This window comes from Mobula birostris, chromosome 9, assembly GCF_030028105.1.
Source record: "Mobula birostris isolate sMobBir1 chromosome 9, sMobBir1.hap1, whole genome shotgun sequence".
Classification (NCBI taxonomy): Eukaryota; Metazoa; Chordata; class Chondrichthyes; order Myliobatiformes; family Myliobatidae; genus Mobula; species Mobula birostris.
Window position 1 is genome coordinate 87,773,146 of NC_092378.1, and position 25,976 is coordinate 87,799,121.

A 25,976-nucleotide genomic window follows, 5' to 3' on the forward strand; every position below is an offset into this window, starting at 1 on the left:
TATGCCAGCCAAAAGAAAACTTTTCTGTGTAGTTCCATATCTGGGTTCTCTGTCAATCAGTAGTCTTGGGGTACAGCACATCAGGTCCTCCATACTTCATGAAGGTGACCATGTGTTTTCGCCTCCACATTTTGGTAGTGAGTTTCTGATCATCACCCTCCTTTGGATAAAAGTTCTCAACACTCCTGTAATTCTTTCAACACTTATTATAAGTCTTAATTATCAAATATCTTTTAAGTGATACCACTGATGCACGGGAGTACATTCAGCCAGAGACTTATTCCACCGAGATGCAACATAAAGCGTCATAGGAAGTCATTCCTGCCTGTGGCCATCAAATTTTACAACTCCTCCCTTGGAGGGTCAGACACCCTGAGCCAATAGGCTGGTCCTGGACTTATTTCCTGGCATAATTTACATATTACTATTCAACTATTTATGGTTTTATTACTATTTAATTATTTATGGTGCAACTGTAACGAAAACCAATTTCCCCCGGGATCAATAAAGTATAAGTATGACTATGACTATTTCTCAGGAGGACCTCTGCCTATCCATTAATGATTGTTAGATACATAAAAATAAGTGAATTGATTGTTGCACTGTCAGCCAAGGCCTCCAATCTGAGTTGTTTTTTTTTCAATTCCAGATGAGTGAAGTGTGGAAGGACTTGAAACCGAAGTTGGGAGGCCTCTTGACCAATGGAGTGCCATCATCTGCTTAGTCTCTAGTGAATCAATCGGGTCCAATTCCCTCTTTTCCCAAAATGACATATCATTTTTGTGTGATTCTATATGCAATTTTCCTCCTCCTCCAGAAAACATTCCTAAATGGCACCAACCAAGGGAACAAACAAATATAGATCCACGAGTCGGGACTACCGTACATTCGTGTGCATTATAGTGGGCTATCCGAACGACCCATTCCCCCTCCTCTGATCTGGAAAACTAAACTGTTCTTGCTTGAATCTGAAATGCAAACAGCAATGCTAGATGAGCTCAGCCAGTTGAGCAGAAAGGAAAACTATGTTTCAGGTTGAAGTTCCTTAATCTGAACTGAGAAAGCAATTTAGTCTAAGTAACAGAAAAGGTGGAGGAGCGCAATGAGTATAACAAAAATGATAATAAAGAGTGGTGAGGAAATAGGATGTACAATTCTGATATAAAGGAACTTAACTGTCTAGTCAATGTGTCCATCATTTCATCCTATTACATTCTTTGTACCACCTTTGCACGTGTATATAGTATACAGAGTGTGTGTGTGTGTGTGTGTGTGTGTGTCTATATATATATAGACACACACAAACTAACTTGCTTTTCTGATTCTGAAGCTTCTTCAACCTGAAACATTAACTAGTTTCTCTTTCCTATAGATGCTGCTTGATTGGCTGAACTCTTTTAGCATACTTGTTTTGATCCCACTCTAATCTGTGTGCTTTAGATTTATGAGGAAAGTTTGATGTAATTTTTGAGGATGATTACGTTGAAACAGGTAGCCAATTCTCTTGGTTTGATTTTGATGTGTCCATCAAGCCTAAAAGGAGTGCTGGTTGAGTAGAGGATGAGTGATAGAAATCAACTCTGGAGGATATTCACCTGTCAAACTGAGGATAGGTTACAAATAACCCTGCACTGCTATAATTTACATTGTGACTTTCTGACTTGTAAATCGTAGTTGGTTGTCTTAATGTACATAAATCTATATGGTTGGAAGGCTTCAAAGCAAGTGGTTGTTATCTTGTGAGATTGTGTTGAAACAGAGCTTGACATGCTGTTTTGTAAAGCACCCCAGTGGCCCTTCATTACACCATCAAACACAATTGAATATCTAATCAGAAGTAGTGTTGGATCTAGCTTACCAAAAGCAGAATAGTTTTAAGATGGGGTTAGTGATTTCGCTTCTTTTAAAAGCTGCCCACTTTTGTGCGGCTTCATGACTATGAACTGACATCAATTTAAAGGTTCATCAAGAACTGCATGTGCTTGCAGTGGCTTTTGTAAGAATGTGTGCATAACTTTGTTCTAATTAAAATGCTGTATTGGGTATTGAACCAAGCATGTTTATTAAGTTGCATGGTCCTTGAAGATTGGATTATAAAGTTGACTCCTGAACCACAACTTATCAGATCCTTGTTCTATTACTTGTTTAGAATAGGTTGAAACTCATAATTTCGATGTAAATCATTCTTTTCAAATTGCAGGAAAAACACAATTGAGCACCAAAATGTGCCTAGAGTGCGATCTGCGTGAGTGGCAGAGAGTTTGAGAGTGTGTACTTTCCATCGTTCTGTTGGTGCCTGCACTTTTTCTTTCCCATGCCCCGATACCCCTTCAGCTTTCTGTGCATGTACCTGTTGAATATAGCTTGTGATTATTGGTTTGAAACGCCTCCAATACATAGAATGATGGTACCTTGATATTATGTGGTATTATACACAAAAATGAAAATATAACCTGCCCTGATTCAAACTGCAAGTAATAGATGCTTCCTGTTCCCCAAGATGGTGCTATTGGAGTCCATTTCTCTTGTTCCACTACTTCCTGAAGTTTACAACTCCCTCCCCACCCCTTTACATTGGCTAGTAATTGTGGCCTTTTGCACATAACCGTAAATTGAGAGGGGTGGTGGCAGCAGGAAGACAAATTGGCTTCTCCTCGTCTTTCACATTAACAGTTGGATTAGTTACTTATCTGTTGATGCAGGCAGCCAGCACCGGGATTGTGTAGTATTCCCATATTCCATATGGAATTTGTTGGTCAAAATTGATTGGCTTTCCCTGTACTCTACCAATGTAACTTTCAAACTGCCACTTAGAAATAGCATTTTCTGTTTTTGCCAACAGAGTAATGCCATTTCTTCTTTATATAGTATTGAAACTCTGTTTCTAACTTTTGATGAAATTGAAAAGCTAGGGTATTTTTTTTAAAGAGCAGTGGAGTTCTTTGCCAGCATTTATTGCTCAGACATTTTCTTCTGTGCAAAGCAAACATCTGGTTATAATCATATTGCTATTGTGACAGAATGTATCTAACCTAGCTTTGTTTCTTTAAACAGTGTAACAGTGACTGCATTCAACAGTACATGTACTTCATTATATGTACTCGGATGTAACATGAGTTTTACAAATGTTATCCGTTTTTACGCAAGAGTGGAAAAATACAAATGTATGTCTCCCAGGCTGCTGGTGAGCCTTGCAGAACACCATTACCAAGTTGTATTGTGTAACTGTGAATATGTTACTGGTTTAAAAATAGTGAGGGGAGAGGGTTATTGACACACTAAACGTTAAGTCACAGAGGGGTATTTTGGGAATTGGCAAAAGTTGATTGTATTTTCTGTTTTGTTGTTTCTTGATTGCAAATGGATTTGTAATTCTAACCTTTCACCACCTACATTTTTACTTAGTGGTAGCAGGATGGCTGTGAGATTATGTGAAGAGATATTTTCATCACTAAGTCAGTGGTTGCTCTTAGCAAATAGGAAATTGATAAGTGGCAGGAATGGGAAGTTTGAGAGGTAGTGTGTTTTTAAGTAACTGCTTGCAGAACCCTGTTGTGGGCAGATGCCTCTTACACACCAACTGAAATGTTAGTTTTATTTTGAACATTTAATCAGTATGCCTGCTGATACCACACTGGAAATGAGGCAGGTTCTCATCAATATTTTTACAATCAATTCAAGTAAGTTGGCAAATGGTTGATTCAACTGTTTAGGAGGTTGAAAGTAAAAACTGCAGATATTGGAAATCTGAAAATGGTGTAGATCTGTGGTGAGAGGAACCATCAAAAAGGGCTGCAAGTACCCTGCTGAGCAGTAAGGGGGAAAAACTAATGAAAACGGTGTTAGTTCAAATGAAAGGTCATCAAAATGAAACATTTACTACTATTTGCTCACAAAATTCTGTCTGATCTGCTGAGTATTTCTGCTGTTTTTATTTAGTTTCTACAACATAGAATTTGTGACTAAAAATACAATACCTGTGGATAAAAGCAGAATTACTTCAGCAAGTTACAGTAATTGTGGCCAGTTGCCTTATTTAAATTCTGTACATAAAATAATCCCAACCATAATTTGAGTGGGGTGGGGATGTCCACAGTTGTTTCCACTCTAGATTGGTAATTCTGGTATCGCTTAATGAAGTTTTTATTAATCTGAGTACGCCTGCCCAGTAGCAATGTTTTCTTCAACATGGAGATTGCCCCTTTTGATTTTGGGCTGAGGTTGAAATGTGTAGCAATTTGCTAATGAGACTTGTATTACATTTTCTAGACTGGATTGAATGTAAAATTAGTTTAGTAGCCTTAATCCAGTTAATAGTAGAAAATACATTTCATTTGGCTTTCAGAATTGACCACCTTGCTTGAAACTTTAGAAAGGAGAAATATTGTAAACTTCCAGTAGTGCTTCTGGTAGTGGTCTCCTTTGGAGGCAGAAGCCATAATTTGTGCTGTTTGGGTGGAGGAGGGCCCTCAACTTGTAGCTGGCCAGATACCTTACCTTGGAGTGTTTGACACCAATTCCCAGGCGTAACTCAAAAAATACTTTACAAGCAGCTATTGAGGCTATTCACCGTGATGGGGAGGGGTGTTTAAATATATGCTTAAAGTAGCATAAGAAACTATGTGTTATCAAAAGAGTGATTTAAAGAATTCTTAGATGTCAGAATAAAATCTATGATTTGGGATTTTTTGTTTGTAGAGCCCCACAATATACTTCCTGAATAATATGCTTTACCAGCTCTAACATTTTCATTAATTAAATCATGTACCACTTGGGGTTGACCTTTGGTTTGGGCACTGTAGCTGGTTTTGCCTGTGCCTTGTGGTCAGTTATTCATTTATGAGCAATGGATACCTTCTGTATGGTTGTGGGGAGGAAGGAAGAAGCTGATGACACAGGAAACATTTTGGGAGTTGTTTACAGGGAAAAAACATTTAAGTATAATTGATTCTACAAAATCTGGAAAATTAAGTGTTTGTAATCATTGTAAAATTAGCTTTGTAAACGTGCTATCTGTATTCAATTGATAGGGGTGTTTTAATATTTGGTGCACTTTATTAAGAAACATTTGTTAAAATCTTGGCAGATTTAAAGTATTACAAAATATTAAGCAAACTGATGGTTTACTATATATATTTACTAAGTATAAGAAATATATCTTCAATAAATTGTATAAACAAACTTTTGAAAAAGTGTGTTTGTTCTAAGAGCAAAGAGTACAGACTATTAAAAAAAATCTAACTTGAAAAGTTTTGATAGAAGACATCACTATATTTATGGAACGTGCTGATATCATAAGACTTTATATTGCTTTCAGACTGGGTGCTAATGCAGGCACAAAACACTGCAGATGCTGGAGTTTACAGTCCTGATGTTGGGTTTCTGTCTAAAATGTTGACAATATCATTATCCCAGATGCTGCATGGCCTATTGAGTTCCTCCAGAACATATTGACCTGGTGTTAAGTCTCTGAATTTGCAGTCCTGCCAAGGTGAAGTTCTTGAAGAGCAGAAAGGATAAATGGGACAAACAGTATCTTGGTGTTGCAGAGTAGTGAACAGTTGAAAGGGCCAAGAAGTTGATTTTTTTTAATCTGCTGGCAATTTTAAAGGAATGGTTATTTTTATTAGCACAGAAATTGTAAAGAGGTGAAGGAGATGGTTGAGACTAGGTGAAACTGCATTAAACCTAGAGCGCAAAATTAAAAGTGGGCGGCCGAAAGCTGCAAATCCATCTCAGATTTAGAATGGAAGAACTATGTTTGTGTCACACAAATCTGCCAAGAGACATTGGTTGAGGACATTATTTCCCTTAGTGATTTGCCTGAAAGAATAATGGAAAATGTCACCTAGCAGTGTTTTTGTTAAAATGTGTTCCATTCCATGACCAGATGGGAGAGTTTCTCCTAGTGGTACCAGTAGTATTGCCTTTCCCATATGTTGAAGGTTGGCTTACAGCTCTCTAGCCACTGAAACCATTTATTGAAAATTAGCAACAACTCTGTTACTTGGAACTGTACCCTCAAACATGGGATCCAAGGAGACATTGCTTTGTGGATCAAGAAATGGCTTGCCCACAGAAGGCAAAGAGTGGTTGTAGACGGGTCATGTTCTGCCTGGAGGCCGGTGACCAGTGGTGTGCCTCAGGGATCTGTTCTGGGACCCCCACTCTTTGTGATTTTTATAAATTACCTGGATGAGGAAGTGGAGGGATGGGTTAGTAAATTTGCTGATGACACAAAAGTTGGAAGTGTGGATAGTATGGAGGGCTGTCATAGGTTACAACGGGACATTGATAGGATGCAAAACTGGGCTGAGAAGTGGCAAACAGAGTTCAACCCAGATAAGTGAGGTGGTTCATTTTGGTAGGTCAAATATGATGGCAGAATATAGCATTAATGGTAAGACTCTTGGCAGTGTGGAGGATCAGAGGGATCTTGGGGTCTGAGTCCTTAGGACACTCAAAGTTGCTGTGCAGGTTGACTCTGTCGTTAAGAAGGCATACGGTGCATTGGCCTTCATCAATTGTGGGATTGAGTTTAGGAACCGAGAGGTAATGTTGCAGCTATATAGGACCATGGTTAGACCCCACTTGGAGTACTGTGCTCAATTCTGGTCACCTCACTACAGGAAGGACATGGAAACCATAGGAAGGGAGCAGAGGAGGTGCGTTCACCAGCAACTTTGAAGTATGTTGCAGAGGAGATTTACAAGGTTCTTGCCTGGATTGGGCGCATGCCTTATGAGAATAGGTTGAGTGAACTCGGCCTTTTCTCCTTGGAATGACAGAGGATGAGAGGTGTACAAGATAACAAGAGGCATTGATTACGTGGATAGTCAGAGGCTTTTCCCCAGGGCTGAAATGGCTGGCATGAGAGGGCAGTTTTAAGGTGCTTGGAAGTAGGTACAGAGGAGATGTCGGATAAGTTTTTTTTACACAGAGAGTGGTGAGTGCGTGGAATGGGCTGCTGGCAGCAGTGGTGGAGGCAGAAACGATAGGGTCTTTTAAGAGACTCCTGGATGGCTACATGGAGCTTAGAAAAATAGAGGGCTATGGGTAAAGCCTAGGTAGTTCTAAGGTAGGGACATGTTCGACACAGCTTTGTGGGCCAAAGGGCCTGTATTGTGCTGTATGTTTTCTATGTTTCTGTTTCAAACTTAAGGGTCAGTGAACAACAGAAGTAAACTTTATTCAGATCTGTCCCTGAAAGTCTGTGGGAGGGGTGGAGGGAGTAATTGTTGCTTGTGGATGAAGACCTTGGGCTTAATGTAGAAGTTCCACGAAATGATTTTAAAATGTTACCAGAAAAAACCTTTAATTCATATAAATGTTCCAATGTACTTTTAAGAAGCCTTTCCAAGCAAAGGTGGATACTTGGCCATTAGATATCAGTACAAGTGTTCAATGGCTTGGTTAAAGATGAGCCTTTTTAGAGGAAAGCTGAGGTTTATGGAGGAAACTCAAGAGCTTTAAGCCCAAACATCTGATGCACAATTCCTAAAAAATAGCTTTATTTAAATCAGTGATGCACAAAGAGCAAGGATTGAGTATACACTTTGAAGGACTTAAGAGAGTGGAAAGACAGTAGTTCCCATCAGTACCTGACTTCATCAGACCAGCTCGTGTAATGTGACTGTAATGCAAGCAGCATTTCTCTAAATAACATTAGTTTGCAGTTGGAAGTGAGTTTCATAATTTGGGGAAGATGAATCTAACAAATTTTTGATTTTTAAAAAGAACATTATCAGAGGGGAGACGCACCTAAGAGAACTCCGGAGGTTCAGTCACTGAGTACATTCAAGATTTTAATAGGAGTTTAGATATTAAGGGAGTTGAAGGGTATGGGGTTACAGCTGGTAAGTGTCAAATGTTTTTAAAATAGATTTGACATGGTTGAATGGCAAAGCAAGTGTGAGGAACTGAATGGCCCACTATTGCTTCTATTATGTCTCAGCAATTGTTGTCCAATCCCAGAGGAATGCACTGCTGCCTTGATCTTCTGCACTGTGACAGCTGTTTTGAGGATTTCAAGAATTTATATCCGATAACAAGATATTGGGTATATTAGATATATTTTTCAATTGTGTTGAAGAGGATGAAGAATCATGAATAGCCTGGTTCCAGCATCAATACCTGTGGTGGCTCACCAATCACAACCCAACAAACCTGAAAATGACTATTCCTACTTCTTTTTTGGCTATTAATTGACCCTCAATCTATGGCAATATATTAGTGCTGCCATCATACATTCAATTTTGTTTCATAATCTATTGTACCATTTTATCAAAGGATTTCTGAAAGACCAAATACAAAAAATAGTTCACCCTTGTCTATTCTGCTCATTACAATATTACAAAAAAAAATTATATCTGATTATCTCATTCATAAATCATTGTTGAATCTAATACAATTTTATCAGCATTTTCACAAAAATCCCTAGTTAGGGACAAGGCATGAAGCAGTAGGGGGCCAAACCTATATCAACTGCTTCCTTCCTGAATATTGCAGGTTTAATCCCTCACAAGATACAGCCAACAACAGTAATCCAACTCACTCTAATAGGCCAAAGTTGAGCTATTGCTTGCAGCCATTCAGGCAGGCTGGACAGCAGAGACTCTACTTGACCAGAAGGCTTTATTTCATAAATTGAAGAACAGTCTAATATCTGGGAGCTGGATCAAACTGTTTTCATTGCTTGGAGACAGAATACATCAAAAATTAACTCGTGCTTGTAGCTAGTATTTGGCTGCCTTGTTTCCCTCCATTCCATTGTAAATCACCATGAGAAAGAGAACCATAGAATTGGGAATTAATGCAAGAAAAGCCACAAGAAAAACTAATGCGCTACAAGATCTTTTGATTATTTTAAGAAGCTTAGAATCTCTTTACATGCTGACTTAATCATTCTGTGTTTTTTGTTGAGACTTGACAATGTCAGCGAGTTTTCTGCCGTCAGTTCTAGATTTGGATTGTTGACAAAAAGCTTGCTGTTCTACACCACCTAGTGGATAGTTGTGGAGCAACAGCCAAATCAAAATACTTTTCAAAAAACGTACCTTCCTATTGAGGATTTATCATGTACGTATCTACTTTTTAAGGTTTTGTATTAGTGAATAATTGTTCAATTAAATCAGAACATCACATTTATGAAATCCAGTAACAACCTCATTCCTCTGTATTTTATCAAAAGTTACAATTTTGCATGTTAATATGCATATTTAGGATCCTTGTAGATGATAGGGATAATGTTTTTCATGTAGCAAGCTCCATTTATATAGTATGACGAGTGAGTGTTTAATTGTGATATTGTGTTTCTATTGTTCCAAAGTTTCCAATTATCCAACAAACTTGTAAGTGGAGGTTGTTGAGGGTAGTGGATTTTCTTGGGTCTTTGCACGACTGTAACAGATCATTTGGTTGAAAAGAATGCCAAAATTGGATTAGCGATGAAGTTCCAACCTCCACCTAGTTGCACAATATTTGCTGAACTAAAGCTTCAAGAACAGAGCATAAATCTGGGATAAAATATGGTTGAAAGTTATCTTAGTTCAAGGTATAGATATTACAACTCTAAACAACCAGGATGGAAAATTATTGAGTTGAACAAGGAACTGCTTAACCAGTGTTAAAAAAAGTAACTACAAACGTTTGTAATAGCTGTGATCCTTAATTAGTCCCAGAAAAGATGAACATTCTGAATAAATGATTGGAGTGTGATGCTTGAAGTTGGGAGGACAAGCTTTCAGGGTCTCCAAACAGAATTAGAAATAATGTCATCAATTAAATTTCCAAACACAGTTTTATAAAATGTTTGGATTCAATTTAAGGTTTTCACCATAAATTAACTAATTCCAATCTCCATTTGTATACTTTTGAGTGGAAGAATCAGAATCCCTTATCTGCCAAATCATCCACTTCTTTGAGTGTGTAGTCTAGAATGGTGTTATGTCCTTCAAATTTGAAATAGCCTTTGAACATTTTTCTTTGAAGCATCAGGGGGAACCAGTAGATGTCATCGGGCCACATCTCATTGAATGGGAGCTTAGCCACGTCAAACCACTGTGGTCGCATCTCTGCAAAGGAAAGATGAGGTTGTCATTGCTGAACAATTCATATTAAATTAAAAAAAAACAGAAGAGGGATTCAAAAATTAAAAAAAAGTTGAGTGACTGTTCAGCAGCAGTTCTTATATCATGTACTTTACAAAGTGATACCAGATTAAAAACAGCACATGAGATATTAGAACAGTTCCCAAAGTAATTAATTTTAAGTAGCATCTCCAGGAAGAGAAAGTCACAGTGATTTGAAAAAAGAACCATAATAAGTTGGAGACATGACTGATCATGGTAGATGGAGAAAATCAGGAATCCAAGAGGCCAGAAAAGCAGCAGTGGAAATCTTGGAGGACTGGAGTTGAGAAAGTTGGAGAGAGAATGTGGGAACACAGAAAATGCTGGAGGGATTCAGTAGGTTAGGCAGCATCTATGGAGGGAAATAAACAGTTGACATTCCCCTTCCCCACCACCTTATTCTGGTTTCTGCCCACTTCCTTTCCAGCCCTGAAGTTAGAATAAGAAGGTGGGGGAGGGATTATGATATGAGAAGTTGGGAGGTGATAGATTTAGGTGGTAAAGGGTTGAAGAAGAAATAATCTGAAAGGACAGGAATAAGGGCCATTTATAATGAAAATATTTTTAAATTTGCCCCTTGATCTTTCTGATCAGCAGAAAGAGATATTTGCAAACAAAGCAGGCACTGTACACACGTTCAAGATTATAATTACTTCATTTGAATATAAAGAATAAATACAAAAAGAAAGAAAAATGGGTAATGAAGTAGTAAAAGAGACAAAACAATACTTAACAACTAATCTCTAAGCCGCGCTACAAATATACTGCCAGAAAGAACCATGGTACTGACAGTCTCTCTGTCCTTGCCTCGATTTCTGGCTATTAGCACTAGTCATGACGCTGCTGAAGAGAAGATACCCGGTAGCACAAATTACCCTTCAGAACTTCTTATCCTAATTTTCCCATGGGGCAGTGATGGGCGCCTGCAGAATCATACTCCCTTTCTCAGACAAACATGTTTTCCACCATTATCCACTCTCAGGTCTATAGACTAGTTCTCATACCAAGTTCTCAAAATGTTGTTGTGGACTCGTCCCTTTTTACTTTTTCAAAACATTCTCACATTTTGTCTTACAAACATCCATTTTCTGTTACACATTTTAGCATATACCACGCAGGAATCAATTATAACTCTTTCTTTACATTAAGGAATAAAGGGAAGAAGGAGGGTAACCAAAGGGATGGGCATGGGGGGGGTTGGAAGTTTGGAGATGTGAGAAGGGGGTCATCAATGGGGAATCCTTGTCAACATGTGAGATTAGGCAAAGGAAGTAACTGAGTTCATTGTCTCTTAAAAAAAACATGATCAATGATCTATTCATGAAGCAATTATTACCTTCTGATTCAACGGGTTCCCCTTGGTAACTGTCTGTACGGAATATGTGAACATCTAGGAGTTCAGTCTCACCGACAAATTCAAAGCGGATCTGTCCAATTTTTTCCAAGCTCTGTACAGTCAGACTACTTTCCTCAAATAACTCCCTAAAGAAGATGAAAAGAATTTGGGGAATATGCACCATACAATACTGGCATCTCATTTGAGTGAATAAATAATTATCTGCCAGTAAGAGGACTCAGATTTCAGAATACTGGGAAAAAGACCAGAAAGTGATTTTGACAATTAAAAAAAAAAATTATACAATGTGGTGTCATGATCTGACAGAAGCAGATTCACCTGGACAAATAAATGTGGAGAAAGATTAGTGCAAGTGAGACTAATTTTTAGACCTTTTAAAAAGGCAGCACAGACTTGATTCCTCCTACAGAGAAAGCAGTGGAGACTACCTCAGTAAATATATTTAAGACAAGGTTGGATGGATTTTTGCACTGTAGGGTAATTAAGGGTTATGGGGAAAAGGCAGATAGGTGGAGGTGAGTCCATGGCCAGATCAGCCATGATCTTATTGAATGGTGGAGCAGGCTTGATGGGCCAGATGGCCTACTCCTGTTCCTATTTCTTAAGATCTTATGTTCTTTATAATTATTCTGTGAACTGAGCAGGGCTTTTAATAAATACCCTTGTTACATTTATACCTGAGGTGGAATATCAGTTAGGATAGTCACTATTAATTACTGGCTGGAGATTCAAATTGCAAAAAAAAACAAAACACATTCCTGGATCATGAAAGGACTTGCTTTACTTGTGATGCCTTTTCTCATTAAAAATTGCTGTTGGTCTTGGAGATATAGTGAACGAATGCTTGTTTGAGGAATTTTGCCTCAACCAGAGTCAAGTTCCTTGGGTTGCAGACGTGAAATACTTAATGAAAAGCTTAAAAAACTTACCTCTTTGCTCCTTCCTCTATGGTTTCTCCAGGCATCAGTTTTCCTCCAAACCCATTCCATCGTCCGGCCCCGAATCCCCGCTTCTTCATCCCCAGAAGGATCTGCTGCTGCTTTACCACCATCACAAGAGTCAACAGTTTCACCGTGACCATTTTTCACATCAATGGCTGTTCAATGACCTGGAAGAAATGGGTAGAAAACAGCTTTGGTATGCAAATGTCCAACGACTTGTATTTCCACAGCGCATTTAATGCAGTAAAATGTCCCAAGGTGTCACAAGCATAATTAAGACACCAAAAAAACCCAGTAAAATAACAAAAAAGCTTAATCAGAGACAGGATTTTACAAACGTAGAACAGTAAAGCAGAGGAAAAGGCCCTTCTGCCTACAGTTCCATTCCTTTATAATTCAGTTAGTAATGAAATGTCCAACTAAATTAATCCCTTCAGCAACACAATGTCTATATCCTTATTCATGGGCCTTTTGAACACCTCGATATACTTGCCTCCACAACCAGGTCAGGAAGCACTGCCCATTCTGTTTGAAAGACTTGCCCCATACATCTCTTTTGAACTTGCAGCTCTCACCTGAAATGCATGCCCTCTGGTATTAAGACATTTCAAAAGATATTGTTGTCACTGTCTTTCATAATCTTTCTCTTCAGTCTCTGCCACTCCAGAGAAAACTCAAGATTTTCCCAACCTCTCCTCATGGCACCTGCCCTCTCTAGTCCAGACAGCATCCTAGTAAACTTCTGCACCTTCTCCAAAACCTTCATATCCTTCCTATAACAGGCATCCAGAATTGAATGCAATATTCCAGATGCAGCCTAACTAGAGATGTATTAACCTGCAACATAAATTCCTGTCTCAACTTCAATTCCTTGACTAATAAAGACATGCATGCACATACCTTCTTTACCTATCTACTTTCAGGGAGCCATGTAGCTGGACCCCAAGATTATTCTATACATCAATGTTGTTAATGGGTCTTGCCTTTAACAGTGTACTATTCTACACTGGGGTGTCCAGGGAGGGGTATCGCCTCTGGTGAATGGTCTCATTGTGTCCATTCTGGGAAACTCACTTACCTGTGGACCCCACTGGACACTCAGCTCTCACCAGTGGCTCCAATTAGCTGTTTGCATGCGACAGAGGCCACATCCCGAGATAGGGCCATACCCACCCTAAGCAGTGAAGTCAGCTCCGATGGACTTGGCAGATGAGATCTACAGTGAGATCCAATGGCCAGGAAGGTGGTACTACAACACCAAAGGGCATGACAAGGCGCAGCAGACATCATGGTCATCCTCTGCAACCAAGGAAGGCCCCAGTTTGTGACGCTTGTTGGTACCACTGGACCCAGACTTCTGAGGTTGAGAGTGGAACTGCCTCAGTGCAGTGGCTTTTCCACTTTGAAAACTTTCCTGCACAGGTTTCCTGTCATCGTCAGACAACCACCATCCTCCTACATTTGATTTTCCAAAGTGCAATACTTTATATTTGGCTGGATAAATTCCATCTGCCATTTCTCCACCCGTATCTGCAACTGATCTATATCCTGCTGTAACCTTTGCCAATTCTCTATGCTATCCACAACAGCACCAATCTTCTTATCATCTGCAAACTTACTAATCAGCACACCTATGTTCTCATCCAGGTCATTTACATAGCGGGGATTCTGGTTAATTTGGCCATCAGTTAATTGGGGCAGCTGCTTATTTGGGACAATTCCAAAACAAAAAACACTACTCGAGAAAGTACCTGGAATTCTCTTCAGTCATTTGGGACACTACACCATTTAATTGGGACAGGAGACTGTTGCCGAACAGTTTCTAACTAGCATCAGTCGCGTGCACTTTCATATCTGTTAGACACTACAGTACTTAGAACTAACAGTTTTTAAATAGCATTAGTTGCATGTGTTTGTGTTCAAAAAGCAGTGATTTTTGTCACTGATAGTTGGTGAGAAATAAGCCGTAATTCAGAACTGTTTTGCTCACTGCAATTTCAAGCATTCAAGCTTGCTTGGAGATGCCAGAAACAGTCAGAAAATTAAACAATTTCACTACTAGGAAGAATTTGAAGGCATCGAAAATCATCTTGAATGTTACAATGAAAATTTGGAAGATATAGTTGTCAAAAGCATTTTATGAAGGCAGTCCATTATCTGCATTAGGCATTTGCGCTAATTTTGTTCATTCACAATCAATCAAAAGAATATGGGAGTGTAGAACAGATGAAATCCTCTATTGATAATTATTAGGAACCAATACACCAGTACTGTAGTCGTATTGGTAATGTTCTAATTAGTTCTGTATTACTTTTTAAAGTAAAATGTGTTACTCAGTTAAATGAGCTTGTCTTTTTTAATATACCTTTAACTATTTCCATGAAACTTTGGCTAATTGGGGCAGTCACTTAACTGAGCCAAAATGTACTGGTCTTGATGTGTCCCAATTATCCAGAGTTCACTGTGCACAGTATCAAACAGCAGAGGCCCCACTCTGCATATGCAGCCACAGACCTCCAGCCTGAATAAGTCTCATCTATCTCTACCCTCTTTCTCCTATGGGCAAGTGAATTCTGAATCCAAATAGTCATTTCACTGTATATCCCATGATTCTTCATCTTTTGTTGAAGTATCTTGAAGGAAGAGCAAGAGAGACTGGGATTTAGGATGGAGGTTGTAGAGCTGAAAGCCCCATAGTTTGAGGAATGAATAATTCTCAAAGACTACAGCACCACAGGAAGTACTTTTAGAGTGAGAGCAAATTCAATCAGCCTCTACAAAAATGCAATTCAACAACTTCGATGGGCAACTTTGTCAAAAAAAAAACCTCCCTACAGACATCCTGGAAGCAGGAGAGGGAAAGGTACAAAACAGTCCTAATATTGCATCTTTCAAGACTATAGGACATGCTAGGAGGCTAGTCCAGAGACATGACTTAGAAATGTAGTAGTATTGGAGACGGCTATCTTTTTGGATGCAATTTTAAACTAAGGCTCTTGATTTAGTGTTTGCTGGTGTTCTGCACAATATTTGTTCTCTATCCAGAATTACTAAAACAAGAGGAGGTCTTGGGGGTTATCACGTTGTTAGTTTAAGTAATTTTACACACAGATTTCCTACAACGGAGACCAGGCATTAAAATAAGACATGATTGGGCACGAATAACTTACTGCTCTTGCTTACAGGCTGGCTGTCAAGTGCTTTGGCACGACCTGACCTTAAGCCAAGATTAAGTTACATGAATTGGGTCAATTTCCCCTGCACCAGGAACAGTGGATTCCGGTGAAGAGCCGGGCTTCTGCTGGATGAACGGTTACAATGAGACGGACCTGAGACCTCCGATGTGTCTGTGTGGATCCTGTCTGTCTGTATCTTGTTTTACGGCGGTTGGCATCCAGCTTAATGGTGCATTACCGCCACCCTCTGCTCCAGAATGTGCACTAGACATACATTCTAAATCCCTTCACCCAATCGCACACAATCTCACTCACACACACACACACATATATATACAAACCTACACTTCACCCTCCCATCTTTGACCATCCTAGTATCCTATTCCTGTTTATTCGTCATATTCTATAAAAATCCCCTGTACCCCTTAAAAACGCTAAAAATACCCGGACTTGTGCTCTCTCACCCATGCCCAGCAACCCTTTTAATGTGAATTCCTGCATCCCCAACTCCCTTAATTTATTTCTCATCATCTCTCTCTGTATCCCATACTTCCTGCAACTCAGAACTACATGTTCTACTGACTCCTCTTCCTGACATTCCTCACACAATCCTGTCTGGTGTTTTCCCTGTGTGGATCCTGTGAGTGACCATGTGCTATAGGCCTCTATAATCACATTGAAGTTGTGTGGACATAGCGGTTAGTATACCGCTCTGCACGGTTTCCCCATCTCCTCCGGTTTCCCCCCACGTCACAAACACGCACCGATTAGGATTTGGGGACTGCGCTGGCCCCGGAAACGTGGCGACACTTGCAGGCTTCCCACACCACATCGTCGCAGATTTAAATTGATGCAAATGATTCATGTTGCTGAGGTACATGAGAAATAAAGCGTCTTTAAATTTTAACAGATACCTGGGTGATTGACAGCTCGCTTCCCGCCACTGGCGCTCCGAGCGCAGCGCCAATCCTTCTCCCACGTGACCCCGCTTCGCCTCCCATCGGACCGGAGCTCGTGAGGAGGGGGCGGGGCCGAACGGAGAAATGTTTCCGGCCGGACTTCTCCGAAGGTGAGACCTTCTTCCGCTGTGTGCTAAACAAACGTGTGTCTTCCGGTCCGGAGGTTCGCTGGCGCGTTCCTACCCCCCCATTCCGGTTGGCTGTTCTCCTTGCCCCCCCCGTCTCGGCAGGCCCTGTGACTTTGGTGATGTAGCTAAAAAGTTCAAGACTTCCCAACCGTGTGATTGAGACGTTGGGGAGGCCTTCAAAGAAGATATTCAATGTTGATGGAGGACATATGGTGATTCTGCGGAGTGTCGCTAAGAGGTAAGGTGGTGGTCATTAAGAGGTAAGAGTTGGGGATCTCAAGCGTACTGTGAGTTGCGCACTTATGACAACATAGATTGCCAACGGCCTAACATCACAGAATACTGGAGGACCGGGTCAGGGAAATGGACTGTGGACGTTTCGGGTCGAAACCCTTCATCTGGACTGAAATGACGATTGTACATTTTCTTTCAGAGATGTCAGCTGCCCCACTGAGTTCCTTGAGCACGTTGTGTGTTGCATCAGATGCCAGCCTCCGTATATACATTAAACAAGACTGCCCACTCCTCACATTTCCCTGCTGCTTATACTCTTCTTCATAAAACTCGTAAGACTTTGGAACAGAAATAGGCCAATAGACCTATTGAGTCTGCTCCGCCATTTCATCATGGCTGATGCATTCTCCCACTCAACCCCATTGTCTTGCCTTCTCCCTCTAACCTTTTACGCTCTGACTAATCAAGAACTTCCTCCTTAAATACACCTAATGACCTGGTCTTTACATCCGCCTCTGGCAATGAATTCCACAGATTCACTGTCTGGCTAAAGAATTTCATCCTCATCTCTGTTCTAAATGGAAGTCGCTCTATTCTGAGGTTTTGCCCTCTTATCCTAGACTCCCCCACTAAAGGAAACATCTGCTCTGTCTAGGCCTTTCAACATTCATTAGGTTTCAATAAGATTCCCCCTCATTCTTCTAAATTCCAGCAAGTGCAAGTCCAGAACCATCAATTGCTCATCATATGATAAGCTGGAATCATTCCGTGATCTTCTGACACCCTCTTTAATGTCAGAACCTTTCTTAAGGGGCCCAAAACTGCTCACAATACTGCAAGTGAAGCCTCACCTGTGTCTTATAAAGCCTCAGCATTACATCTTTGATTTTATATTCTAGTCCTCTCGAAATGAATGCTAACATTGCATTTGCCTTCCTCACCACTTACTCAACTTGCACAAGAACTCCCAAGTCCCTTTGTACATTGGATTCTTAAATTTTCTCCCTATTTTTAAAAAAAAAAACCTATACTTGTATTCCTTCTACCAAGGTGCATGACCATACACTTCCCAACACTATGTGCCATCTACCACTTCTTTGCCCATTCTCCTGATCTGTCCAACTCCTTCTGCAGTCTCCCTGCTCCTCTGCCTATCTTCATATTGTCCACAAATCTGGTCATAAAGCCATCAGTTCTGCTATCCAAATCATTGATATACAACACAAAAAGCAATGCCAAAATCTGTGGCCAATCAGAAGAGACTTCCTTTATTCCTGCTTTCTGCCTCCTGTCAATCAGCCAATGCTCTATCCATGCTAGTATCTTTCCTGTAATACCATGAGCTCTTGTTAATCAGAATCAGGTTTAATATCACCGGCATATGTTGTGAAGGTTGTTAACTTTGCGGCAGCAGTACAATGCAGTACAAGATAATATAGAAAAAGACTGTGAATTACAGTAAATGTGTGTGTAAATGCATGTGCGTGTGTGTACATATATGTCTGCACGTACATGAATAGTTAAGTAAGTCATGCAAAAACAAACATAGAAGTATTGAGGTAATGTTGGTGGGTTCAATGTCCATTCACAAATCAGAAGGCAGAGAGGAAAAATCTGTTCCCTAGTTGTTGAGATTTGCCCTAAGGTTTCTGTGCCTCCTCCCTGATGGTAGTGATAAGAAGAGGGCAAGTCTTGGGCGGTTGATGGACGCCGCCTTTTTGAGGCATCTTTCCTTGATGTTTTGGATACTGGTGCCCATGATGACTCTCTGCAGCTTACTTTGATCCTGTTCAGTAGACACCACAACCGCCACCCCCCCCACCCACCAAAACACCAGATTGTGATGCAGTTAGTTAGAAGGCTGTCCATGGTACATCTGTAGAAATTTGTGAGTGTTTTAGGTGACATACCAAATCTGCTGAAACTCCTAATGAAATACTGTCACTGTCTTGCATTCTTTATGGCTGCATCGATGTGTTGGGACCAGGTTAGGTCCTCAGAGATATTAACACCCGGGAATTTGAAATTACTCACTCTCTCTGCTTTTGATCCCTTTATGAGGACTGGTATGTTTTCCTTCGTCTTACTCTTTTTGAAGTCCCCAATCATCTCTTTGATCTTACACATGTTGAGTGCAAGTTTGCTGCTGCGACACCACTGCTGGTATATCTCACTCCTGTATGCCTTCTCATTAATACCTGAGATTCTACCAACAGTGGTATCATCAGCAAGTTTCTAGATGCCATTTGAGCTGTGCCTAGCCATGTGGTCATGGGCATTGAGAGAGTAGAGCAGTGGGCGAAGCACACATCCCTGGGCTGTTAAGCAGCCTCATGTGTGCCACTTTGTCTGTGTGCCTTCTGAAAATCCAGGTACACAACATCCACTGATTCTCTTTTGTCTATCCTGCTTGTTATTTCCTCGAAGAATTCTACCAGATTTGTCAGGCAAGATTTTCCCTAAAGGAAAGCGTGCTGACTTTCATGACTCTGCTAATGATCTGATCCCCAATCTTCTACTTTTTTATAATCTCCAATCATTACTTCTGATGGCTGGCCATTCCTTTGCTGGCCATTCACAATCCACCTTCTACAATTATGGAAATCTCTATTTCTTACACCCTCTTCATATCTGAGTAATACCTACATGTGTCAAAAGAATCCTTCTAATTCCTGATCATACCTACTTTGACTCTTATAAATTTGTGGACTTGACTTTACAACATAGAACTGTTCAGCATGAGCCCCCAAATCCTCCAGACCTTCTACAGGGGCACCATTGAGAGCATTCTGACTGGCTGTATCACCGCCTGGAACTGCACCAAACTTGATTGCTGAGTACTGCAGAGAGTGGTACGGACAGCCCAACACATCTATAGATGTGAACTTCCCTCCATCGAGGACATTTACAGCAGCGGGTGCAGAAAGATGGTGGAGACACCAGTCACCACAACAGTAAATTGTTTCAGCTGTTTCTGTCTGGCAAATGGTACTGCAGCATTAAAGCTATGACCAACAGGCTACGGGATAGCTTCTTTCTACACGCCATTACACTTTTAAATCCACATGTCTGTACATTATAACGGAGTTGTAATGCAAAGATTTTAACTCCCTCATGTTGTGGGATGGATGTAAGATATAAATAAATTCAAATTCAAATACAGAAATAGGCCCACTTGTAGAATCTATCTGAAGTTAAAGGGGAAAATCTGTTTTATTTTAAATAAAAGCTGAAAGTATGGGACAATAAACAATTTGCTTCAGAAACTTGAGCAGCATCTATGAGAGGACAGGAATTGTTGATGTTTCAGGACAAAATCCTGCATCAGGACCTGCATTGAGTTTCATCCTAAAATGTCAAGAATACTTCTCCTAGATGCTGCTCAACCCACAAGAGTTCCTCCAGCAGATTATTAGTTGCTCCATTTTCCAGCATCTTCAGTTTATTTTGTCTCTTCTGAAAGCATTGTTTGTTCATCTCCCCAGTGTTTATAGGGTGATATGATCTCTCGTGTCCAGTGTCGTTTATTTCATGCAGCAGTACGACTGCTGAAAAAGACTCCAGCTGAGCAGAGGTGGTTGTCAAGACAGCTGCAGGATCCATTTGTGAAATCTGCTCAGCAACAAAACTATCGCTGCCGGAGTGCATTTAAGCTGCTGGAGATTGATACAAAGCATGGTATCTTGCAGCCCGGGATCAGCGTGCTCGACTGTGGTGCAGCACCAGGTGCCTGGAGTCAAGTTGCAGTTAACCGGGTTAATGCCACTGGTTCTGGTGAGTGATGCGGTACTAAATGTTTTGTTCATTTTCAGGATGTAGGTGTCATTCCCAAGACCAACATTTATTTCTTTTTTCTAATTATAGAACTAAATGGCTTGTGTGGCTCATTTTAGGGAGCAGTAGGGAGCTACTGTGTCCTTTTTTGAGGATGCGACTAAAAACACTGATGAAGGAAGAGCAGTAGAAATGTATATAGATTTTAGCAAGACATTTGATAAGGTACCCCATGCAAGGCTTATTGAGAAAGTAAGGAGGCATAGGATCCAAGAGGACATTGCTTTCTGGATTAAGAACTGGCTTGCCCACAGAAGGCAAAGAGTGGTTGTAGATGGGTCATATTCTGCATGGAGGTCGGTCACCAGTGGTGTGCCTCAGGGATCTGTTCTGGGACCCGTTCTGGGACCCTTACTCTTTGTGATTTTTATAAATGACGTGGATGAGGAAGTGGAGGGATGGGTTAGTAAGTTTGCTGATGACACAGAGGTTAGAGGTGTTGTGGATAGTGTGGAGGGCTGTCAGAGGGTACAGTGGGACATTGATAGGGTGCAAAACTGGGCTGAGAAGTGGCAGATGGAGTTCAACCCAGGTAAGTGTGAAGTGGTTCATTTTGGTAGGTCAAGTATGATGGCAGAATATAGTATTAATGCTAAGACTCTGGGCAGTGTGGAGGATCAGAGGGATCTTGGGGTCCGAGTCCATAGGTTGCTCAAAGCAGCTGTGCGGGCTGACTGGTTAAGAAGGCGTACAGTGTCCTGGCCTTCATCAATCGTGGAATTGAATTTAGAAGCCGAGAGGTAATGTTGCAGCTATATAGGACCCTGGTCAGACCCCACTTGGAGTACTGTGCTCATTTCTGGTCGCCTCACTACAGGAAGGATGTGGAAGCCGTTGAAAGGGTGCAGAGGAGATTTACAAGGATGTTGCCTGGATTGGGGAGCATGCCTTGTGAGAATAGGTTGAGTGAACTCAGCCTTTTCTCCTTGGAGCTATGGAGGATGAGAGGTGACCTGATACAGGTGTATAAGATGATGAGAGGCATTGATAGTGTGGATAGTCAGAGGCTTTTTCCCAGGGCTGAAGTGGTTGCCACAAGAGGACACAGGTTTAAGGTGCTGGGGAGTAGGTACAGAGGAGATGTCAGGGGTAAGTTTTTACTCAGAGAGTGGTGAGTGCATGGAATGGGCTGCCAGCAATGGTGGTGGAGGCGGATACGATAGGGTCCTTTTAGAAGTTTTTGGAAAAGTACATGGAGCTTAGAAAAATAGTTATAGGTAAGCCTAGTAATTTCTAGGGTAGGGACATGTTCAGCACAACTTTGTGGGCTGTAGGTCCTGTATTGTGCAGTGGGTTTTTTATGTTTCTATGTCCTCTTTGATAGGTCTGTAGCTGCGTACAAGTCAGACCAGAAAACTGAATTTTCTTTCCTTAATATTAATGAATGTTATGGGATTTTACAACTGCATAATACTTTAATGATCACTAGAATACTGATGGCAGCTTTTAATTTCAGTTTAGTTACTTGAATTTAAATATTCCAGCTGTTGAGTTAGGATTTAACGTGTCTCCGCATCATTACTCCAGCTCTGTTTTTCTAGTTCAGTAATGTAACTGCTGTGCCTTTAAACCCTTAAAAAGGGCATAAGCTTGAGATTCCATGAACTGATCATGATCCTCTCCGTTTGGCACAATGCACATTTTGTTGCAAATGTAATTTATTTTTGTTGCAGTAAAATAAATATTTTAATAACATGTAGCAGGCAATATTTTTGAAATGTGTGTCAAAGGGCTCTCAGAGCGGACTTTCTATTCAGTTTCCCTGGGGTGTCGAGTCTCTCTGTATTCACACCCCCGGGAGCATCCAGTCTCTCTGAGTCCTATTGATTATATCAGTACTTCCAGGACATTGTCAGTATTTCATACTTGTGGGACAGCCTAAATAATTCAATTCAATTTGAGTTCAATTGTCATTCAACCATACATGAAAACAGCCAAACAAGACACCATTCCTCCGGGACCAAGGTGCTAAACATGGTACCAATACTGTAGTTGCATCGCACAAAGCACACACAGCACTTCCAAGGTAGCAAGGACAGAAAGATAGCAGTAAGATACAGCCACGCAATAAACAAAGTTTAGTCTCAAGCCACGAATGCTGCAGAAATCTGCGGTCAACCACAATCCACTTTGTGTTCTGCCGAGTGGACCTCGGGGGTGGGGGGAGTGCTCCGTCTTCAGCCTGGATGCCATGCCACACTGGTCCCAGTGGAGCCAATAAATTTAAGAATTAAAAATAATTGAAATCTGGGCACCATTGACAAGGGTATTCAAAATTGAAAGTAAATTTATTATCGAAGTGTATACACCATATATATTCTTGTGGTTCATCTTCTTGCAGGCACCCACAAACAGAGAAACACAATAGAATCCATGATAAACCACCTACAACAAATTCTGACAAACTTCCGATCTTTGAAAAAAGAATAAATTGTGCAAACAATGAAAACGTAAACTAATAACGCATTAAATGTGAACTGCAGAATCTCCAAAAGTGAGTCCACAGGCTGGGAAATCAGTTCAGCACCGAGATGAGTGAACCTGGTCCAGGAGCTCGATGGCTGCAGAGACCCTGAAAGTGGGTCCACAGGCTAGAGAGTCAGTTCAGCTCTGAGGCAGGTAAAGCCCAACCAGTAGCCTGATGGCTGCAGGGCAGCAACTGCTACCAAACCTGGCAACGTAGGACCCAAGACTCCTGCAAGTAGTGAGAAAAGGGGGAGATGGGTCAAATGCAGGCAGACGGGACAGGCTTAGATGGGGGATCTTGCTGACACAAAGAAGTGATTTGAACACTAGTTTGTTTTCCACTTTAATATGGATCTTCACTTTAACTGGCGCAGAGTACTGAGTCACATTGTTGGTTTATTTTCTGCCCTCGGGTCTTGACGCTTTAATCTGGCTTTAAATCCTCTCCAGTGATGGCCATACCTGTGTTCTTGAGAGTCAAGTTCACTGAAACCTTCAGGACATCACAATTGCTAGTTTGCTTAGATGGTTCAAAAGTACATTTCTCAGAGAGATATTACAGGCTTTAGATGGCAGTGATCATAGTCCAAAAGAAGTACGCTTGTAGAATAGCTATTAGTTTTGTGAGTCGCCCGCAAAATGTCGCCGTACGTTGTCATTATTTATTACTCAATCCTAACTGGCCTTCAGAAGGTGGTGAGCTGCTTTCTTGAATTGCTGTAGGCCTCCTGGTGAAGGCACTCCCATAGTGCAGTTAGTTTGGAGTTCCAGGATTTGGATTCATGAAAAAATTGTGTATTTCCAGGTCAAGATGGCATGTAACTTAGAAAGAAACCTGCAGGTGGCGGTATTTCAATGCACTTGCTAACCTTGTCCTTGGGAGTAGAGATTGTGGTTTGGGGATGTGTGCTGAGTGAGTGATTGCGATGCATTTTTTAGATGTACACATTGCACCCACTGTGTATTGGTGATGGATGAATTGAAGCAGACAAATTATTCATTGCAAGCTGCCACAAAGAAGTATCATATTGGCTACATCACATGTTCTTCTAAGACCTTCATCTGGGGAATAAACACTGATAAGTACTGTGGGGAGAACAACCATATTATTCAACTATTGGTGCTATGGAAACTTTTAACACTCACCTAATGTAATGGAAACTGGTACACTTACAGTGCAGTATTCACTTATTCATACCTCATGAAGGTGCCTCACTGGACTGTCTCTGGGGTCAAGTATCAGTCAGAAGATTTGTTACACTTCTTTGATTTTGAATCAATATTGATGTGTCGTAGACTTAATGTGGTTTAAATAAAGGAAATAAATTGCATATCATATGATGAAGTTAACAGTGAAGGTGGGGGGAACCTTCTCTCAAAATACAAAATGTCTCTTATCTGTTCTGGCTTTTGGTAATTTTCATTTAATTTTATTTCTTTGCAGATCTGCAGGCTGCAGTAGGTTCAGTGGTGGGAGTTGATCTTCTGCACATCCCCTTGCTGGAGGGTGCAGTGTTCCTGTCTCATTGCGATCTCCTGGATCCTAAAGTTAAAGCTAAAATACAGGAGACCCTGCCAGGGGGAGAGGCTCAGGTTATTCTCAGTGACATGGCACCGAATGCAAGTGGTATCCGTGAGCTGGACCAGCAACAATTTGTCGAACTGTTCCTTTGTATCTTGGGCCTGGCTGAAAGGGTCCTGAGTCCCAGTGGTACTTTACTTTGTAAATTCTGGGATGGAGCAAACACATTCCTCCTCCAAAAGCAACTTGCCAAATTGTTTGGAGAGGTGAAGATTTTAAAACCATCTGCAAGCAGAAAGGAGTCATCAGAAATCTACTTTTTAGCAAGAAGATTCAGAAGAAGTTGATGTTACCAACTGATAATGCTCCAGGGAGTTTTGATTGCAGTGTAATAATTTGTAGGCTTTATCACCTATTTGTAATTTCTCCACGTCTGTCCAGCACTCATACCCAGGTGGATGGCAAATATCCACTTCTTCAGCACAATTGACAGTAATCTGTTCTGAGGTGCTATGCAAAAATCTACAATGTTTTGTTTTATCAAGAATAAAAATTAATGTTTAGTCAGTCAGTTGAATAAAATCTAAGTTATTGAAAGAAAGATGTTTGCACAAATCTTTCCTCATCTCGTAACAATGAAGTGTTTTTAGTATTGGCTTATTATTATCGCATGTACTGAGATACATTGGAAAAAAATGAAGTAGTGTCACTTACACAGTTGGAAAGTTCCAGTCAATTTAAACATATTAACATACATCATTTCAAAGTGAAAGTATTATCAATTTTGAAGCTCCCACGTTAAGCAAAAAGACAAGCATGATAAAAAGCTGAATATATGGTACAAATTGTATAGAATTTAGTGATTGTTGCCTATCTGGATTAGCTATTGATCATAGAATTTTTTTTATTGAATTCAGGGTTTTTCAGCAATGCAAAAAGTGGATATGTGGTCTGCTTTAAGTGTTGGCCAATGCTGAAGTAGTGGCCAGGATGCTGGGGAGTAAAATAATGGCAAAACACTGACCTTGTAGGATGGGCATTGCTGCATGGTTTCTGTTGCCCAAAAAATAAGACATTAATCCAACATGCATCAGTTATTTAACATATAGTATGTGGATTCTTCTTGCATTCAAAGAAGAAAGCTGCAGGATTTATTCCAAATCTGAACTGACCGTAGTCCCATTGTTTGACCTCTGGTCCTTGGGTGAGTTAACTCAGTCTGATAAACC

General features: G+C 40.6%; 3 protein-coding genes across 5 annotated transcripts in view; 2 read left to right on the forward strand and 1 right to left on the reverse strand.

Annotated features, from left to right (window-relative positions):
* The window catches only part of snx8a (sorting nexin 8a), a 47,534-nt gene extending 42,352 nt beyond the window's left edge, over positions 1 to 5,182 (forward strand). For both annotated transcript variants that reach the window (XM_072268385.1, XM_072268386.1), the window contains exon 13: positions 650 to 5,182. In XM_072268385.1, the coding sequence (XP_072124486.1) occupies positions 650 to 724 (75 nt within the window). In that variant the 3' untranslated portion in view covers positions 725 to 5,182. The remainder of the gene's footprint in view (positions 1 to 649) is intronic.
* Positions 3,685 to 16,627, reverse strand: nudt1 (nudix (nucleoside diphosphate linked moiety X)-type motif 1). 2 transcript variants are annotated; one of them, XM_072268388.1, is made up of 4 exons: positions 16,519 to 16,627; positions 12,417 to 12,595; positions 11,467 to 11,612; positions 3,685 to 10,073 (listed from the first exon to the last, which is right to left on the reverse strand). In XM_072268388.1, the coding sequence occupies exons 2-4, from the start codon at positions 12,566 to 12,568 to the stop codon at positions 9,886 to 9,888; spliced, it is 486 nt and encodes a 161-aa protein (XP_072124489.1). In that variant the 5' UTR covers positions 12,569 to 12,595; positions 16,519 to 16,627; the 3' UTR covers positions 3,685 to 9,885. The 2 variants fall into 2 exon arrangements, with proteins under 2 accessions (XP_072124489.1, XP_072124490.1); XM_072268389.1 differs by lacking the exon at positions 16,519 to 16,627 and adding an exon at positions 16,369 to 16,455.
* Positions 16,595 to 25,357, forward strand: mrm2 (mitochondrial rRNA methyltransferase 2). Its single transcript, XM_072268387.1, has 3 exons — positions 16,595 to 16,929; positions 20,411 to 20,699; positions 24,670 to 25,357. The coding sequence occupies exons 2-3, from the start codon at positions 20,426 to 20,428 to the stop codon at positions 25,092 to 25,094; spliced, it is 699 nt and encodes a 232-aa protein (XP_072124488.1). The 5' UTR covers positions 16,595 to 16,929; positions 20,411 to 20,425; the 3' UTR covers positions 25,095 to 25,357.
* Positions 25,358 to 25,976: the final 619 nt, after the last annotated feature.

Coding starts and splice junctions, on each gene's coding strand:
- nudt1 (XM_072268388.1), bottom strand. CDS start 12,568: ATGGTCACGGTGAAACTGTTGACTCTTGTGATGGTGGTAAAGCAGCAG. Junction 11,613..12,416: donor ATAGAGGAAGGAGCAAAGAG/GTAAGTTTTTTA, acceptor CATCTTCTTTAG/GGAGTTATTTGAGGAAAGTA. Junction 10,074..11,466: donor GGAACCCGTTGAATCAGAAG/GTAATAATTGCT, acceptor TTTCCTTTGCAG/AGATGCGACCACAGTGGTTT.
- mrm2 (XM_072268387.1), top strand. CDS start 20,426: ATGATCTCTCGTGTCCAGTGTCGTTTATTTCATGCAGCAGTACGACTG. Junction 20,700..24,669: donor GGTTAATGCCACTGGTTCTG/GTGAGTGATGCG, acceptor ATTTCTTTGCAG/ATCTGCAGGCTGCAGTAGGT.